This window comes from Hemiscyllium ocellatum, chromosome 21, assembly GCF_020745735.1.
Source record: "Hemiscyllium ocellatum isolate sHemOce1 chromosome 21, sHemOce1.pat.X.cur, whole genome shotgun sequence".
NCBI lineage: Eukaryota > Metazoa > Chordata > Chondrichthyes > Orectolobiformes > Hemiscylliidae > Hemiscyllium > Hemiscyllium ocellatum.
In genome coordinates, this window is record NC_083421.1 from 62,448,481 (window position 1) to 62,465,939 (window position 17,459).

Genomic DNA, 17,459 nt, shown 5'->3' on the forward strand with positions numbered 1-17,459 from the left:
TGCGTGGGTTTCCTCTGGGTGCTCCAGTTTCCTCCCACAGTCCAAAGATGTGCAGGTCAGGTGAATTGGCCATGTTAAGTTGCCCGTAGTGTTAGGCGGAGGGGTAAATGTATGGGTGGGTTGCGCTTCGGCGGGTCGGTGTGGACTTATTGGGCCAAAGGGCCTGTTTCCACACTGTAATCTAAGCACAGCAGGTCAGGCAGCATCCGAGGAGCAGTAAAATCGACGTTTCGGGCAAAAGCCCTTTATCAGGAATAAAGGCAAAGAGCCTGAAGGGAGACAGATCTTTGGAAAACAGGCACTAGGTAGAGGCTCTGGATCGACGGAGGCTTGGAGTGTCGAAAGGCCTGTTCCTGTGCTGTAATTTTCTTTGTTGTTTGCTGGCAGTTGAGAGTAGATTAGGTTAGGATAGCTGGTGGCTAGGGACGAGTTGGACCAAAGGGTCTGTTTCCGTGTTGTACACCTCAATGACACTATTCCCTCCCCAGCATCGTATATTTCAATGCACATATAGTCTTCCTTCTCTTATATTCCATACCCGGGCTCATGAAGCTGCCATCGGTCAGCGTTGTGTCTCTGAGACCCAGCTAACGAGGTTGTGGATGTGAATCGGTTGCCATGGTGACCCAGCGGCGGCCGTCACCCGGAAGGGCATCCAGGCCGACAATGGGGGTGAAGTGGGAGGGCGGGGCCAATGGGAGCCGAGCAGAGGCCGTTGGTGGGATTCGAATGCACCAATCGGACGCGGGGAGAGCGCGTCCGGAAGTGACGTGGAGGGGGGACCGGGGAGCCGCAAACCGCCGTGACCAGCTACAAGTGACAGGCGCTTCGTATGGTAAGGAGCCGGGCAATGGAGGCTCTCTGCCGGTACCAGGGCAGCAGACAGGCCGCGTTACGGCCCCCCACGGAAAACCGATTAAAAACCGGACAAGGAAAGGGCGCAGTGACAGTTGTTATGAGGGGGAGGGGGGAAAAAACCTGGCGGCCATTTTCGTGCACGGCAAGATCCCAGTCCAGCTGCTGGCAGAACTTTTAAAAATCTAAAATAAATTATTCTCGTGGCCTATGGGTGTTTCTGCGAAGGGGGGGGGGGGTTGTCTGGAACATTGATTTGAAAGGGTAGTGGAGGCAGGGACCCCTTGGACGTTTAGTTATTGTTGTCATCATCCTGTGCAGAGATGTTAGTGCAGGTGAGTCTTGACCCAGGCCTCCCGGCTCAGAGGGAGGCACATTAGATCCCTAAAAAGTCCTTTTGTTGAATTGTTTGGTGTTAAAATAGCCGATGCGCCAGCTGGGAATCGAACCCGGGCCGCAAGTATGGAAATCTTCAATGATACCAGTATACCAGCGACGCAGGACCAATATAAAGTTGCACATTTAGATTAGATTACTTACAGTGTGGAAACAGGCCCTACGGCCCAACAAGTCCACGCCGACCCGCCGAAGCGCAACCCACCCATACCCCTCCATTTACCCCTTACCTAACACTACGGGCAATTTAGCATGGCCAACTCACCTGGCCCGCACATCTTTGGACTGTGGGAGGAAACCGGAGCACCCGGAGGGGACCCTCCCAGACACGGGGAGAACGTGCAAACTCCACACAGTCTGTCGCCTGAGTTGGGAATTGAACCCGGGTCTCGCGCTGTGAGGAGTGGTGTGCCACCGTGCTGCCCATGTGAGATAACACTCCGATGAGCACTTGAATATCATGGCACTTAATATTGAATTCGAATAAATAAATGCTGGAAAAGCTACGTCTGGCAGCATCTATGGAGAGAAATCAGAGTTAACGTGTGACCCTTCCTCAGATCATAAGTTTATTTTCAGTTTTTAGTTTAGCATAGGTAAGCACCTGCTGTTTAGTGTGGACAGGGATGAGCTTTCATTTCTGTATTATAAAAGCTGTCTCTAGCATTTGCTGCTATTCCTAATTGCTGTTGAATGTAATGGCTCCCCTGGCCATTTTAGAAGACAGCTGAGAGTCAAACACATTGACATAGGTCTAGAGTCACAATCAAGGTGACCGCTTGTTCTGGATATTATGACGGTTGTCTTGTATTTGAGGCAAGTCGTTTGCAGGATGTTGTTTGACCCTATACCTTAGATCTCTGTGGTTTGTACAGTTTGGTGTGTAATTGGATGTGTACATTGTACTATCCCCCTGATAATCCCCTTACTCAGTTTGACTAGCTCCCCACCACCAGATCTCACAGGTTTATTGTATTACTTTCAAGCTCACTAAGCCCCTCCTGATCGATTCATGAAGTTCCTCATGCCAAAGTATTCCTTACTGTATTCTCTCCAAGTTGGTCACTTGGGTCCCAAGTAGGCCATATTGGGTAAGGATGGCAGATTTTCTACCTTAAAGTGCAATGGTGAATGATGACTGTTACTGAGATCAGCTTTCAGTTCAAGATTTATTAAGTAAACTTAAATTCCAGCGACTGTTGTTAGCCCAAAGCATATGCTTGGGCCTCCAGATTACTAATCTAGTGACATTATTTCTATGTCACTTTTTCCCTTGCATATTGTCGAGTGATAAACATTGGCCTCAACGCTAACACTTAGTCATAGAGATGTACAGCATGGAAACAGACCCTTCGGTCCAACCCGTCCATGCCGACCAGATATTCCAACCCAATCTAGTCCCACCTGCCAGCACCCGGCCCATATCCCTCCAAACCCTTCCTATTCATATACCCATCCAAATATACTCCGTCCTATTTTCAAACTCCACATTCCTGGCATGAGGTGTAATTTGATTACGTTCACCACATGCAGTGGCTTTAGTAGACCCATATTGATCTAACCTGACCCTGTTGTTTTGAGGTCAAACAACATTCCTTTGGAGAACCCAACTCATCACTATCACCACACCCTTCCCTAACTTCGGATAACTGTCATTCAACATTTGTCTTCATTCTTCTCTATCCGTGTGGTTCACTTCTTGGAACCTGGACCAGAAATGTCAATATTTCCCTTACTGTTTGATTCTAACCCCCTTGCCACATTCTGGCTGGCTGAACAAATCTTGTTCTTCTATGGAAAAGGTGAACAAAACCTCCAACCCTTTTTCCAAATGGTGGCGCCTCTGATAATGCAATGGTCCTTTTTGTACAGCACTGGAGTGTCATCTTAGAAGGTATGCTGTAGAGGAGAGCCTATGTTTGACTAAAAAGAGAATTTCCCTGCAATGTAGTTCACCTTGATTTTAGGCCTTCATTTATTTTGGAAATTTTGTACAGATGGAATGTGGTTTTGAGTATGCCTAGTAAACAAAAATGATTATCAAAAAGTGTGGAGCTGGAAAAATACAGCAGGTGAGGCAGCATGAAGGTAACAGGAGAGGCGATGTTGCAGGCATAAGTCCTTCCTGATGAAGGGCTTATGCCTGAAACTTCAGACTCTCCAGTTCCCCTGATGCTGCCTGACCTGCTGTACTTTTCCAGCACCACACTTTTCAACTCTGGTCTCCAGCATGTGCAGTCCTCACTTTCTCCAAAAATAATTATATGACTTGGAAATTACAGAATCCTTTAAAAGCTGAATTCCAGCTAAGTAAGATATTGATTTAGAAATGGTATATAGCATAAAGAAAACATTAATATGATTTGTAGTGAATCAATATTTTGCTTGAATGAAATGTTTTGATTTGGAACTACAGATGGAAAGGTTGTAATTTTAATATTTGATAAATAGGTTTTGAAATGTTGATGCTTTAATTGAAAAGCTGTGACTGTGTTTGAGAGAACAAAATATTACAACTTTTAATTCAACAAGTTGAATTATTATCCATTTTGGGGATTGGGAAGATGTTCCCACAATGTAAGAGTTTTTAAACTGAACTGTGCCATGTTGAGATGTCATTTAGGATTAATACATCAAGCAAGGTCATTCTTGAATAGCCTTGCTTCTGTTTTAAGATTATCTCCCTTAGTTTGATTTTCCCAGCAGAGGAGAACCTTTTGCTATGTCTACTCAATCAAATCATTTTGATATTTTAAACACCTTGATCAGACTGTCTCTCAATCTTATATGCTTAATGAAATAGAAGCAAGTTTCTGTAATCTGCTTTCATAACTTAACCTTTGATCCATTGGTGAAATTCTTTAAGATGAAAAGAGCAACAATTTTCTATAGGGGAATAGTCAAAGTTGGTTCAAAGTAGATTCTGAAAATGTTAGAAAGTTTCAGATTTAGAAGAATTGGCAGAAAATGTTTTTTTATTTTTAGTTAACTAGCCCATTTACTGCAGTATTTTATACAAGAAACCAAGACTAAATACAATCCAAGAATTAGAGGGCAGGGATAATTGGATATAGGTTTTCTTTTTTATTTATAATGTCCTATTGTCATTCTTCTTTAAATAACAGATACTTAATGAAACATAGGCTGTAATGAAAAAAAATTTTTAAGGAAGTAGAAGGTAACTAGTATAACTGTAGCATGAAAAGTTACAAGGGAATTTCCATTCGAAAGTTGGGGGAAGCTCCAGTCAGTTCAGAGTGGGTTAGTAGTATGTAGCAACCTGTTAATTGGTTTAGGTGCAAACTGATTCTTTTGGGATTGTGAAGAAAATAGACTTTATCAATTGTGTAATCTGTTAGCATGGTCTGCCTGAATCTGACTGAGTCATCCAGTTGTAATTATATTATTGTTTCATTGTGTTTTCTTCCATACTGTATAACTTTTTTTGTTATAAATGCCTTCAATTCTTAGAACTGATGAAGTAATTTGGATTTTTTTCGTCTTCCTTTTGAGTCAGCTGAGAAGAGAAATGAAAACCAGATCGTCTCCTCTGCTCCATGTGCATGTTGATGAAACCACCCCTGTCCATGTCCATGTTAAAAAGAGCCCAAGGCCAGCAAAGAAAGTTCAGGTAATCACTGATTAGACTCTTGTAAATTTTAAAATAATGTCTGTCTGTGCCTCTTACATATTGTGCATTTGCATGCTTCCTCCACTTAAGTAATATTCTGCGTCTGTTCTCCTCTTCTTTCCCAACCTGTCCCTTTGTTAATGCAAATAACATAAGTTTGAGTTTCATTAATTTAAGTGACAGAAATTGCATTTTGTTGAGTTTTGAGAAGATTTGTAGCTCAGGTTAAGGTTCTGGATGTAAGTTTGCTTGCTGAGCTGGAAGGTTCATTTTCAGACAATTTGTCACCATACTAGGTAACATCAGTGAGCCTCTGATAAAGCACTGGTGGTTAGTTTTGTTTATTTGCATTTTGTTTATTTGACTGAAAATTGTAGCTTCATGTCTGCCTAAAAACAAACTGCACTGACATATTGAAATTTCTAAAGAGTTACTGTTCAAAAAAAAAATCAGACGTTTAAGCAAGACCAGATATTTCACCATTTGACTTTATCCTTTCAATATGTAGCAAAAGTTGAAAGGAGCCTGGGAATGTGGCAATCTACGAGAAACCAGTAAGGTCAAACCCAAGGTCCCATGGATTCCACCAGGCAAAACATCAGTAAGGGATGTTGGCTACAAATGGGAGGTTTGTACCAAAGATTTGTTTGGACATAAAATATAAAAAATGTTGGAGAATCTCAGCAGTTCTGCAGCATCTGTGGAGCAACAAAAACAGTATTTATGTTTGAGTCCAAATACTCGTCTTCCGATCTTTTTGTTTTCTTCCAAAGACAGCTTTTTGGATTCAAAACATTGACTCTGTGCCTCACTCCGTAGGTGCTGCCGGACTTGCTGAGTTTTTCAGCCATTTTCTGTTATCATTTCAGGTTTCCAGCATATGCAGTGTTTTGCTTTTATTCTTTGGCTGTACTTACTTTTGTATTATGGATTCAGTTCTGTTGTGATTCCTGCTCACAGTAGCACACAGATGTTCGTAGAATATGGTATAAATCTGAAACATGTGACACTGAACTTGACATCACTACTACTTCTGGTCAGCTTCCCACCTATTCTCTTTAAATTTGTTGACATCCATAACTTTGCCAAGTTCTGTTCACTTAATGCTCTTGTGCTCATTTATTCCTGATCAAACAAAGTTTTGAATTTAAAAGTCTCCTTTTTTTTCAAATCTCTCATGGCCTTGTTCCTCCCTATCTGAAACAGCTGCACAGAGATCGATATTCCATCACCAAGTCATGCTTTATTTATTTGTGCAAAGTATACTTGCTGTAGTCAGTCAGCTCAGAGCCAGTGTCTGAACTGAGGGTATTATAAATCCCCTGCTTGTATTGGTCGACCAGGGCTTCCAGACTGGCCAGGTTAACAACCCTAATCAAGGACCTCATAGTAAGCAAGATCCACCTAATTCCAGTCACTACACAATCTCTATAGACTTCTCAAGCCCCATGAATCTCTGATGTTCCATTCTTTTCAACTCTGGCTTTTTGAGTTGTTCTTTGTGCTCCATAATTGTTAATCTGCTTCAGATACTCATCCCCTAAGCTCTGTAATTCCCTTCCTAAATTTCTCCACCTTTCTTTCATCCTTTAAGATGCTCTTTGAAACCTACCTATTTGACAGATTTTGACCGTTGGTGGCTTGGTGTCATATTTTCCTTTTTAAATTCTTCTGTGAAGTGCTGTGAGATGTTTTACTATGTGAAGGCCCAGAAATAATGATAATCATCATGATTTTTTGACATGTTCTTACATCAAGCATGGGACTGATAACTACACAGTAAATGTTGCTTTAATACAACTTTTGTTCCAGGGCCCAACTCATCGTTTAGATATTACTCCAGTTGATACTCAGAAGTTCCATTCAACACTTCACTTGAGTGATCTCTCCACAGATGATGAGGAGGCTATACATGGAAAGATGAATGAGTATGAAGAGAAAATTGATTGTCTTATGAATCAAGTGGGATCACTAAAAAATGAAGTAAGCTTTTGCAAAGTTCGTGTACAGAATGTTTTTTTGAAATGGTGAGAAATATGAGTTTTATACCATTAACTCTAACAGTTCAACATCTTCATACCTTTGCATTTGTCAAATCTCAGAAGGTTCTGAAAGTTGTGCAAAATGAGGCACGTTGAATTGCAGCTTTATATCTTAATTAATGTTTGTATGATGTTGTAAGAAAATTAAATGAATGACTGATAAGTTATTATTGTCATCTTGAAGAATGAAGAAATAATGTTGTCCAGGACACCCTTTAAATAATACAACAGGATCTTTGATGCAAATTGAAACAAGCTAACAAGTTAGATACCTTCACAAAAACAGACATTGCTGAAGAAACCTAGAAAGGTTTAAAAACAGTAACTGGCTCCACAGCAGCCAGACATACTGAGTTCCTCCAGCAACTTCTGTTTTTGTGTGTTTTAGATCTCTAATGTTTGCAGTTCTTTGTTTTATTTAAGTTTGTTGCTTCATCTGATAGCTGGCAGATCTAACCATTATGGACCCCCTCAAGTTATGCTTCAAGAGTTGGAATTGAAACCATAATGTTCTGACTGAGATAAGAGTTAATTTGTATGAGTTGAATCCTGTTGTCTGCTCCTTGACAAAATTAAACAGATGTATTTTCACTTGCACTTCTTGATTGAGGTCGAGTCAGTTTTTCATTTTAAAGTCGTCATTTGGTTGTTCAATATTTCTCAGATCCTTTGTGTAGCTTAGAGTGGAAATGAAGGCAAATCTCTGATTTCCTTAAAAAGTTTGCTACCCATTATCTGCGGCAAAAATAAGCTCAGTTACCTGTATGTCTTTTTCATTAGTTATTCTCCTGAAGCCTTCAAATGATCCTTATAATTTCCTCAACATTGTTGCATGAGAATCCTAATTGTGGTAATTGAATTTGTAGATTGAACTGAGGAAGAAAAATCACCTGCTGGAGCAGCGAAAGGAGGAATTGAATGCATCCAAGCGATTGATTGAAGAGAAAGAAGAGGAATTAGCAGAAGTCACCAAGGAGCTAGTTCTTACAGAGCACAAGAATGAGCTACTTCAAAGAGACCTTGAAATGATGAAAGAGGATCCAGATATTTCCTGGTACAGAATTTTTAACTAATTTTTTCCTTGACTTTTACTAACACTCTCCTTTTGTGCAGCCTGCTTCAACACTTGACTCCACACGTGTTGCCTCAAAGCAGGAGTTACATGTAGTTCGACAACTTAGTCATCCTGGGTGAGAACTGATTAGTTGTCCTCGTGAATTCAGTCAATTCGTAAGGCTGTTTATGAAATTGCTGAACAACTGAGGTGTCCAAAAGGAAGACATTGTGGATGAAATTTGTTATAGACAAAAGCACAACTCTGATTTTCTTTTCCATTACAAAAAACAATAATGGAACCATGAGAGAGAACATCAGCACAACCCATGGGACATAAATCATGCTTGCTTTTAGATCAGTTGTGTTCTTTCAAGGACATAATAAAAATACTTGCAGATGTGATGTTAATTAGATTTCAGCCAAGCTTTTCAGACTCGCAACAAGAGGTTCACTAATATTGGTAGAATGCTCATGAAATTAATTGGAAATTGGCATAAGTCAATTCTTATCTCAGTCAGAACATTATGGTTTCAATTCCAACTCTTGAAGCATAACTTGAGGGGGTCCATAATGGTTAGATCTGCCAGCTATCAGATGAAGCAACAAACTTAAATAAAACAAAGAACTGCAAACATTAGAGATCTGGGGCATGGATGTACAATACATGCAGTGTTTTAAGTATCAGTGCTGCAACTGCTGTTATTTGCAACGTATCAAATGATGAAAGCAGTTTAAGAAATGAAACCCCAAGTTTACAAATGATCCCAAATGGGAGGTTCTACAAACAGCAGAAAACAGGCTTGTCAGATACAGAAGTACTGGGATGGACTGACTGTAACATCAACAAATATGGTCTAACATCAACAAATAACACCAACAGGTATAAATATTGCCCATTTAATGTAGGAAATTCCAAGGTACGTCAAGAGCCATTATAAAATAAAGTTTAACACTGAACCAGATATTGGGTCAAATAATCAACAGCTTGGTCTAAAAGTAGTTTTAAGGCATACCTTAAAGTAGGAAAGTGAGAGGGAGAGAGGCACAAATATATAGGGAATTTTACAGCCTCAACAGCTAAAGAGATGGTTGCTAATGGTAGAGTGATTAAATTTGGGGAAGCTCAAGAGAGCAGACTAGATGAGCACAGATTTCTTGAGTGGGTGTAATTAGAGGAGATTAGAGATGGGGAGGATGTAGAACAATTTGGAAACAAAGATGAAAATTGGAGATGTTGCTTAACCTGGAACCAGTGTAAATCAGCAAGATGGAGCAACAGATGGAATGGGAATTAGCTGAAACTAATACATGAGCAGCAGAATTTTGAATAGTATCAAGATTTTACACCATAGAACATGACGCCAGCCAGGAATGAATTGAAGTAGCCAAATCCAGAGATGATAAAGGCATGAAGGAGGATTTCAGCAGCAGAGAAGGGAGAAGGCAGACAATGTTAGAGTTGGAAGTATGCATTTTAAGTGATGTTATGACTGAGGGTAATTTTGGGGTTAAATATGACACCAATGCTGTTAGGATTTGTTGGAAAAAGGGAATTATGCACTTTGGAAGGAAGAATCGAGGAGCTGAATGCTATTAAAATGGTGAAAGACTGCAGAATAGATAAACTTGGGTGTCCGTATGCATAAATCTCAAAATGCTAGCAAATTAGTGGGCAATAAGGAATGTTGAATTCCCTTTAAAGGGAATGGAGGATTAAAAATAGGAAAGCTATGCTAAAACTATTCAATTAGACCATGCTTTGAACATTGTGAAGGGGAGGGGTGGTTCTTGTGGCACAGTGGTAGTGTCATCTCATCCAGGCCTGAAGGTTTGGGTTCAAGTCCCACATGCCACAGACGTGTGTCACAATATATCTGAGCATGTTGATTGAAACAAAATAAGTAGCTAAAATCAGCTTCAATTTGACTATGGAAAGAGTCATAGTTCCCCACTGCCCTGTTCTGTGGTTGAATCTATGCTTGGGTGTCCATTGAGAGACAACATGTGTCCAAAGGCATATTTCAAGCCTTTAGACTGGTGGACACCATAGGAGTTTTGCTGCATCATCACCCCGGATAATATTTTCTTTGATTTTGATAAGTTTCCAATCCAGTTCTGCAAGTTTGGGTTGACCGACTGATTTATTTTTGTTATATCACACTACCAAGAGAAGTCCAACCTGATTTAGGTCTGTACTCATTGGAGTGTAGAAAAATGAGAGGTAACCTTATTGAAACATACAAGATTCTTTGGGGCTTAATGAGGTAGATGTGAAGAAAGTGTTTCCCCTTATGGGAGTGTCTAGGACCAGTGGGCATAATCACAGTAACAGATTGCTAATTTAAGTCAGGCAATGATTTGTTTTTCTCTCAGAAGATAATGAATGTATTGAATTCTTTACAACAGAGAGCTATCATGGCTGGCTTCAGTATTGAAGGCTGAGCCAGACAGTTTTCTAACTTTTAAGGGAATCGAGGATAATGGAGAAAGGCAGGTAAGTGGCATTCAGGATTATCAGATCAGCCATTTAATGGCAGTGCAGACTTGATGTGTTGCATGGTCTATTTCTGTTCCTATGTCTTGTGCTCTTAACAGATTGGTTTAATCTCTGATAGTTGCCAGAGAGAGGGATGGAGTCTTGCGTAGCTAGGGAGTAGGGCAACGACTAAAGACAATAGCTTGGCCTTCCTGGAGTGAGTGACTGTGCTTATTCAGTATCTTTATTGGATAAGAAATCTCATAAAATGACAGCTGTAGAGAAATCTAGAGATGTTCGTGAAGGAGCGCTGGTTTTTGTCAATGTATGTATGAATACCACCAATGTCGTGCTTTTGCATTATGTCACCAAAGGGTAGGAAATAAGAAATGGGTTGGGGTCAAGCATAGATCCTTGAAAGCAGTAGAGGGAACACCGCATGAACAGAAAGAAGCTATTGCAAGTAATTATCTAGCTGAAATTAGGTAAGAATGGGACCACATGGGAGAAACCTTACTCACCTGGCATCAGTGAAGAGCTGATGGAGGATAATCATAGAAGTCATAGAATCCCTACAGTGTGAAAACAAGCCTTTTCAGTCCAACAAGTACACACCGACCCTCTGAAGAGTAATCCAGAACAATTTTCCTACTCTACATTTCCCCTGACTAATGCGTCTAACCAACACATCCATGAACACACTGGCAATTTAGCATGGCCAATTTACCTAACCCGCACATCTTTGAACTGTGGGAGGAAACCAGTGCACCAGGAGGAAACCCAAGTAGACACAGGGAGAACGTGCAAAGACCACACAGACTGTCGCCTGAGGCTGGAATCGAATCTGGGTCTCTGGTGCTGTGAGGCAGCAGTGCTAACCACAGTGCTAACCACAGTGCCACTGTGCTGCCCTGATGTGGCCATTGTGTCAAAAGCTGAAGACCAGTCAAGAAGGATGGAGAGGAATTTTCAGCAATGCTACAGTCAAAAGGCTGTCTATTTGGAAACCTGATTGGAAGAAACAAAATAATGAGGAAAGAATATTGACCGTTGGACAATATAACCTAAATAATATTCCACAGTGTAGCTATTTGGGGATACTAACGGATCACTCAAGCTCTCTCATAGTATGCAGTGGTAATACAGTTGGCATTTAGGGATCTGTCATGTATAAAGGCCATGGAACTGAGAAATTAATTGAGTTTGTAACAAGTGTTACATTGATCTATGCGTATTTTTGATTAAGTGCAATAGAATTCCTTTTTTTTTAAATTTTTCTTATTCATCTCGGGATAAGGGCATCACTTGCTAGGCCAACATTTATGGCCCGTCTCCAATTGTTAAGGGTCAACCGCATTGCTGTGGATCTGGAGTCACGTGTGGGCCAGACTCTAGTAAGGATGGCCGTTTCCTTCCCTAAAGGACAAAAGTGAACCAGATGGGATTTTCCAACAATCAACAATGGATTCATAGTCATCACTAGACTCTTAATTCCAGATGTTTATTGAATTTGAATTCCACCATCTGGTGGCAGAATTCTGAACCCAGGTCCCCAGAACATTTAACATGTCAGTGATAAGACCACTAGGAAGTCGGCTCCCCTTTGACAATTCAGCAATAACTGTGATTGTAGTATGTCTTAATTCTAGAGACTGATGATGCAACTATGTTTTCTGATGCTTTATATTCTTATCTTGTGTTCTGCTCTCCTACGTTTTTCCTTTGTCCTAAAACAGTAGCTTTTGATTTTGACACTGACTGATTTAATTGATTGATTGTATTTCTCTGGCATTCTGATCTTCATCTTGTCATGCCAAGTGCAACTCTGAAAACGAAGCCCACAATCTTGATTCTTTAAATCCCATCTACTTCTAAGACCTTCCTTTCATGACTGCAATTCTTCCATGTTCCATTGTTATCTTAAACCTGCTTTCACTTCCTTCCCTGACAAATATTTCTACCATGATTTGCCACATAAACCTCCCTATTTCTCTAATACTGATCTTCCCTTGTCATCCCATGTTACCTTTTCAGTAATTAGCTGCTACACTGTTCGTTTTTCAGAAAATAGAAAGTCTTTGTTTAATTTCTGCATAATATACACTATTCTGTCTCTCTTAATTTTGATATTATTCAAAATGCCTTCAAAATCCTCACTGCTCACAGCTTGGAGAAGAAACACTGGCGAAAAGATAAGGACACCCTGTTGAAAATGTTGGTGGAGGCTGAAATGGACGGGGCAGCTGCAGCCAAACAGGTTGCAGCCCTGCGCAGTGCCATTAGTAAGTTACGCATGGTGAGTATCATTGTTTTTCTTTTACCTTTTCTTACTTCTGCTTTGCTGTCTTTTTCTTTTGTGGTTAATTTCTGCCAATCTGACTTGCCCATGTTACTAGTGGATACTTGCAATGCTTAATACTGGAGATGAAATTGATGGACAGAAAGGTAATGATTTGGCCGCAATCTTTCATATTTTTTGTTGGTGTGAACTTTATGGGCTGAATGGCCTATTTCCACACTGTGAGAATTCTACATATTGGAATCTGCTTCGTTAATGTGTCCTGTCATCGTTTGGAGATGTGCACAAACAGCCCCCGCTATCTCTCTTCTTGAACTCCTTTAAAATTGTATCATTTAGCATGTATTGTGTTTTCACAGTCTGCTCAACAAAATGCATCCCCTCCATAGTTTGTGTTTAATTGCATTTACCATGTGCCCATCAATGCATCCATTTGCTTCCAAGTCTTACTATTGTCTTCCTCGCTCATAACTATACTTTCAAGTTTCATGTTGTCTTCAGAATGAAATAGTTGCCCTGCAACCCACAAAAGCAAGGCATTGATGTACACCAACTTTAGCAGTGTTCTATATGAATCTTGGGAAATTTCACTGGTAGCCCCTTCCAATCCCAAAAATAAGGTGCTCGAGCATATATTCCTGTTTCTATTCCCAGCTCATACAATATCCATGCTGCCCCTATCCAATCCTACCAACGATCCCAATCTGTGGTACTCTGACAAACATCTCCTAGAAGTCCACATAGACATCGACTACACCACCTTCACTGTCATTCCATAAAAAAACTCAAAAACATCAAGTTAGTCGCACATGACACACAATTTTGAAAGGCAGAACTAAATGTACTAATAGTCCTCAAGTTCCCACGTTACTGTAGATATTGTGACTACCTGTGGCAGGATCATTTCTTTTCACTGTAAATTTGACTATTTTATATGAACATTGGAGTACTAGTCTGCTGTTGATTTTGCCAAGAAACTGTTGGAAGCAATTTTGATTTTGTCAGTCAACATTTGCAATGACAGTAGGGATGGGAAAGGAAAGGAAGAACTGAAAGGTATAAAATAAGGACTTTTAAATAGTGTCTTTCAGGGTCATTAGATGTCTCGAAACACTCCACAGTCAGTATTGAAGTAGTTTGTAATGTAGGGACTATGTAAGAGGATGACCTGATGTATTTCTTGAAGAACAAGAAGACATGTTTTCTCACTGGGTCTCTCTCTCCAAATGAATTGCTCTTCCATATTTCCATGCTAAGCTGTAGTACCTGTAAACTTAATTTCCTTTACGTTTAAAGGAGAAGCCAATAGCTACATCAGAAAGTAACCTGCTACACCGGCAGAAGGAATTGCTACTGCAGAAACTGGAAACTTTTGATGCGACAAATCGAGTGGTTCGGCAGTTGCTGAAGGAGCAGCACTCTCAGGAGGTGAGGTTTTAATGAGCGCTGGATGAGTTTTAATTTTGTTGCCCTTTTTTTTATATAAAAAGCTCCCCGTTATGCTGACCAAGATCTTACCCTCAGTCAATATCGCAAAATTGTTTTATTTAAATGCTGGAGGAAACATCACAGAAGCACTTCACAGGATGCTCCCAAGCACTGAGGATGTCACCTAGACAGGGGACGAAACGTCTGCAACACAAATTCCCAGCTCGGCGAACAGAACAACACAATGAGCACCTGAGCTACAAATCTTCTCCCAAACTTTGTTTTATTTAAAAGCAGAATAATATGGATGCTGGAAAGCGGAAAGAAAAGCAGAAAATGCTGGCAATACAGCAGTATAAGTAAAGAGTGATTATTTAAAATCTGTGCTTATATATAATCTCAAATTGGTTATCTGGACATTATCTTGTCTGGCAGCTTGTTCTTCAAATATTGGCTGCCTTGTTTCCTATGCTATTACAGTGAATACATTTCAAAAGTGCTACATTGGATAAAAAGTGCTTTGGGACATGCCTGGCTCATGAAAAATGTTGTAGAAATAAAAGTCTATTTAGTTTAATTATGAGCTTTCAGAACCTGATGGGATTTAACTTTTAAATGAATACAAGTGGTTGTTTTTATCATCTGTTGTAAATATGTTGATCACAGGCTGATAATTTCAAACAATAATGGCATCGGGCCATTTATTAAGGTATTGTGTGGTTCAACGAAGGTCTGTTGTTCAGGTCCCTTTTTTTTCTTTTTAATAGACTGATGCCTTGAGACTGTTTGAGCAAAAGGAAGCACTTCTTGAAAAACTGGCCCAGTCAGAAGCAGAAAATGCAGTAAGTGGAGTTGTTTGCAGTTTGGTGATGGAGTGCCTAGTGGGACCATTCTATTTCCATTCTTAAGTACGTTCATAAGTAGATTCGTAAGCAAGCCGGAACACAATACAGCACAATGCAAAACTGCCATTCATAAGTACAAGCAACCATCAAATGTGGATCTTTAAAATTAATGTTAATATACCCCTATATGAAATCTCATTCGTAGATAAGAGGATTCATGTGTACAACATTTGTAAATAGGTGACTGCCTGTACGCTGTCAGTAATGGTTGTACAGGGTGAAATAAAACACAGTTTTCATGAACTGCACCATTAGATAATCTTTTGGGCATCTGGTCATGCGTGCAAGAATGAGTTTCAGATGTCTTGTCTTCCACATTCAAGGAGCTGTCAAGATATGAGGAGTGCTTAATTGGACGAGGAAAAGGATTCCTTTGGAGAATTCCTATAGAACAAGGATAATAAAACCGACTGTTAGTTCACACTGGAAGTATAATGTCACAACTTCCATTTACTCAGTACCTCTAAAATAGCAAAACATCCCAAGGCATTTCACAAGAGCAAAATTGCACAAAATGGATGTTGCACCAAGAGGATATGCATATAGAGGTATATGTAATATTTAAATGGAATCACTTTAACTACGTAATACAAGAATCTCAAGGGAAACGTAATCCCTTCATTTGTGTCACATAGCATACAAGGGTCTACAGGAGACATGGCTATTCTGAAATCTTAATTTGTATTTAATATTTTTAGCGCTTGTCCATGAAACTTCAGGAAGTTGAAAATCAGATTGACCAGCTCCATGTTCAGTATCGAACAGAAAAGGTGAGTGTGCACTGAAGGGGTGAGGTAAATTAGCATAATGAAAATGAAATAAACCAGAATGTCCGATTACCATCAACACAGATCTGTCCGACAATAATCATATTGAAAAATGTCCACTTACCTTTGTGATTTTCACGGGCAGATTTCTGAGTCAGATCTGTCCTGGAGGGATTGAATGTTGATGCGATGCCAATCAAGCAGACTGCTTTGTCCTGCATGGTGTAAGGCTTCGGGTGCTCTTGGAGCTGCACGCATCTAGGCAAGTGAGAGTATTCCATCACATTCCTGCCTTGTGCCATGTAGATATGGATGAACTTTGGGGAGTCATGAGGTCAGTTACTTGCTACAGGATTCATTGAATCCTTACAGTGAGAAAAGAAGCCATTCAGCCCATTGAATCTGCAACATCTTCTCCAAAGAGCATTCCCAGTCTCTGACATGATCTTGTAACCTCATACTGATGAGTCCAGGTCAGTTTCTGGTCCATGGTAACCCAGGATATTGATAGGAAAAGTTATTAAGTTATTTAAATCTATGCCTAGGGTGAATGAATTTAAGATCTGTGAGAAAAAAACAGTAAGTAGCTTTTCTTACTTTCTCTAACTTATGGACAATGCAGCTTAAATCCATGAAGAGCTGTACACTGGATAATTGTATGCCAAGTGAGTTCTGTTCTTTTCTGTGGCCTAAAATGGAGAATATTATCCATCTAATGCCAAGTTATAACAAAATGTCTAATGGTAAATCTTTATATGTTTCAAACTGACACAGCTACAGCAGGATTCTATATCGAAGCAAAATATCTTGTTCGGTTGCCTCTGTTGTAGTCATGTTAGCCCACCTAAATATAAGTAAAACACTCAAATGCTGAATTGATAGCACCTTGCTGCTTTAGGCTAATTAGAAGTTGTATTGGTCTATAGATAGTCTAACTTTGTTGGTGCCCTAGTACTATTTATTTCAAGTTGTTTTATACCCCACCAATTTACAGCACCAAATTGAGATCTATTTCCTTACTTTTATACAAGCTGTAAATCTGTGCCTTGCCAAATATTAAAAAGTAAATAGTTCTATTGGTAAGTAATGTTTGAAACTGTGCTTGTGTACCAGAGTTTAATTTACTTTAATTATTAGTTACTGAATTGGTTTGTTTTCCTCTAGGATAATGCTCGTGCAGCAACAGAGTTCTCCAAATCACTTGAAGCTACAAGAGCCCACCTACAAGGACAGCTTCGCAGCAAAGAAGCAGATAACAATCGGATGCTTGTTCAGATCAGGGTAAAGCTTTTGTTTAAATATGGCAAACTGAAATTGAAAATAAATCTGCTGAGGGTGCATCTGGAATTTTATGCTTTCTCTTGTTTTCTTAAGGTATGTTACATGTTTGCCTCAGTCGCTACGAATTTTCACCTCTGATTTAGTAGCTTGCAGTGCATAATCTACATTTACATTTCTAAATTGTTGCAGTCGTGCTATGGAATTATGGCTGACTGGAAGAAAAGCAAATTTTTTAAAAACTGTGCCAGAATTGTTTGTTTTGCTGGCTCTAGTTAGGGTCATCCCATTATTTCTGGAAACAGTCACCTGGCAATGGTGGCAAT

At 39.9% G+C, this 17,459-nt stretch overlaps 1 protein-coding gene across 5 annotated transcripts in view; it reads left to right on the plus strand.

Moving 5' to 3' along the window:
* Positions 1–773: 773 nt before the first annotated feature.
* Positions 774–17,459, plus strand: part of odf2a (outer dense fiber of sperm tails 2a) — a 35,004-nt gene continuing 18,318 nt past the window's right edge. For 4 of the 5 annotated variants that reach the window (XR_009645809.1, XR_009645810.1, XM_060841143.1 and 1 more), the window contains exons 1-10: positions 774–835; positions 4,769–4,882; positions 5,391–5,510; positions 6,695–6,865; positions 7,791–7,978; positions 12,623–12,752; positions 14,052–14,183; positions 14,951–15,025; positions 15,787–15,858; positions 17,020–17,136. Coding sequence is in view for 3 of the 5 variants with exons in the window: in XM_060841143.1 (XP_060697126.1) it covers positions 833–835; positions 4,769–4,882; positions 5,391–5,510; positions 6,695–6,865; positions 7,791–7,978; positions 12,623–12,752; positions 14,052–14,183; positions 14,951–15,025; positions 15,787–15,858; positions 17,020–17,136 (1,122 nt within the window). In the remaining 2 variants the exon portion in view is untranslated. Of the gene's footprint in view, positions 836–4,764; positions 4,883–5,390; positions 5,511–6,694; positions 6,866–7,790; positions 7,979–12,622; positions 12,753–14,051; positions 14,184–14,950; positions 15,026–15,786; positions 15,859–17,019; positions 17,137–17,459 lie in introns of all 5 variants that reach the window. The other variant, XM_060841144.1, reaches the window with a different exon arrangement.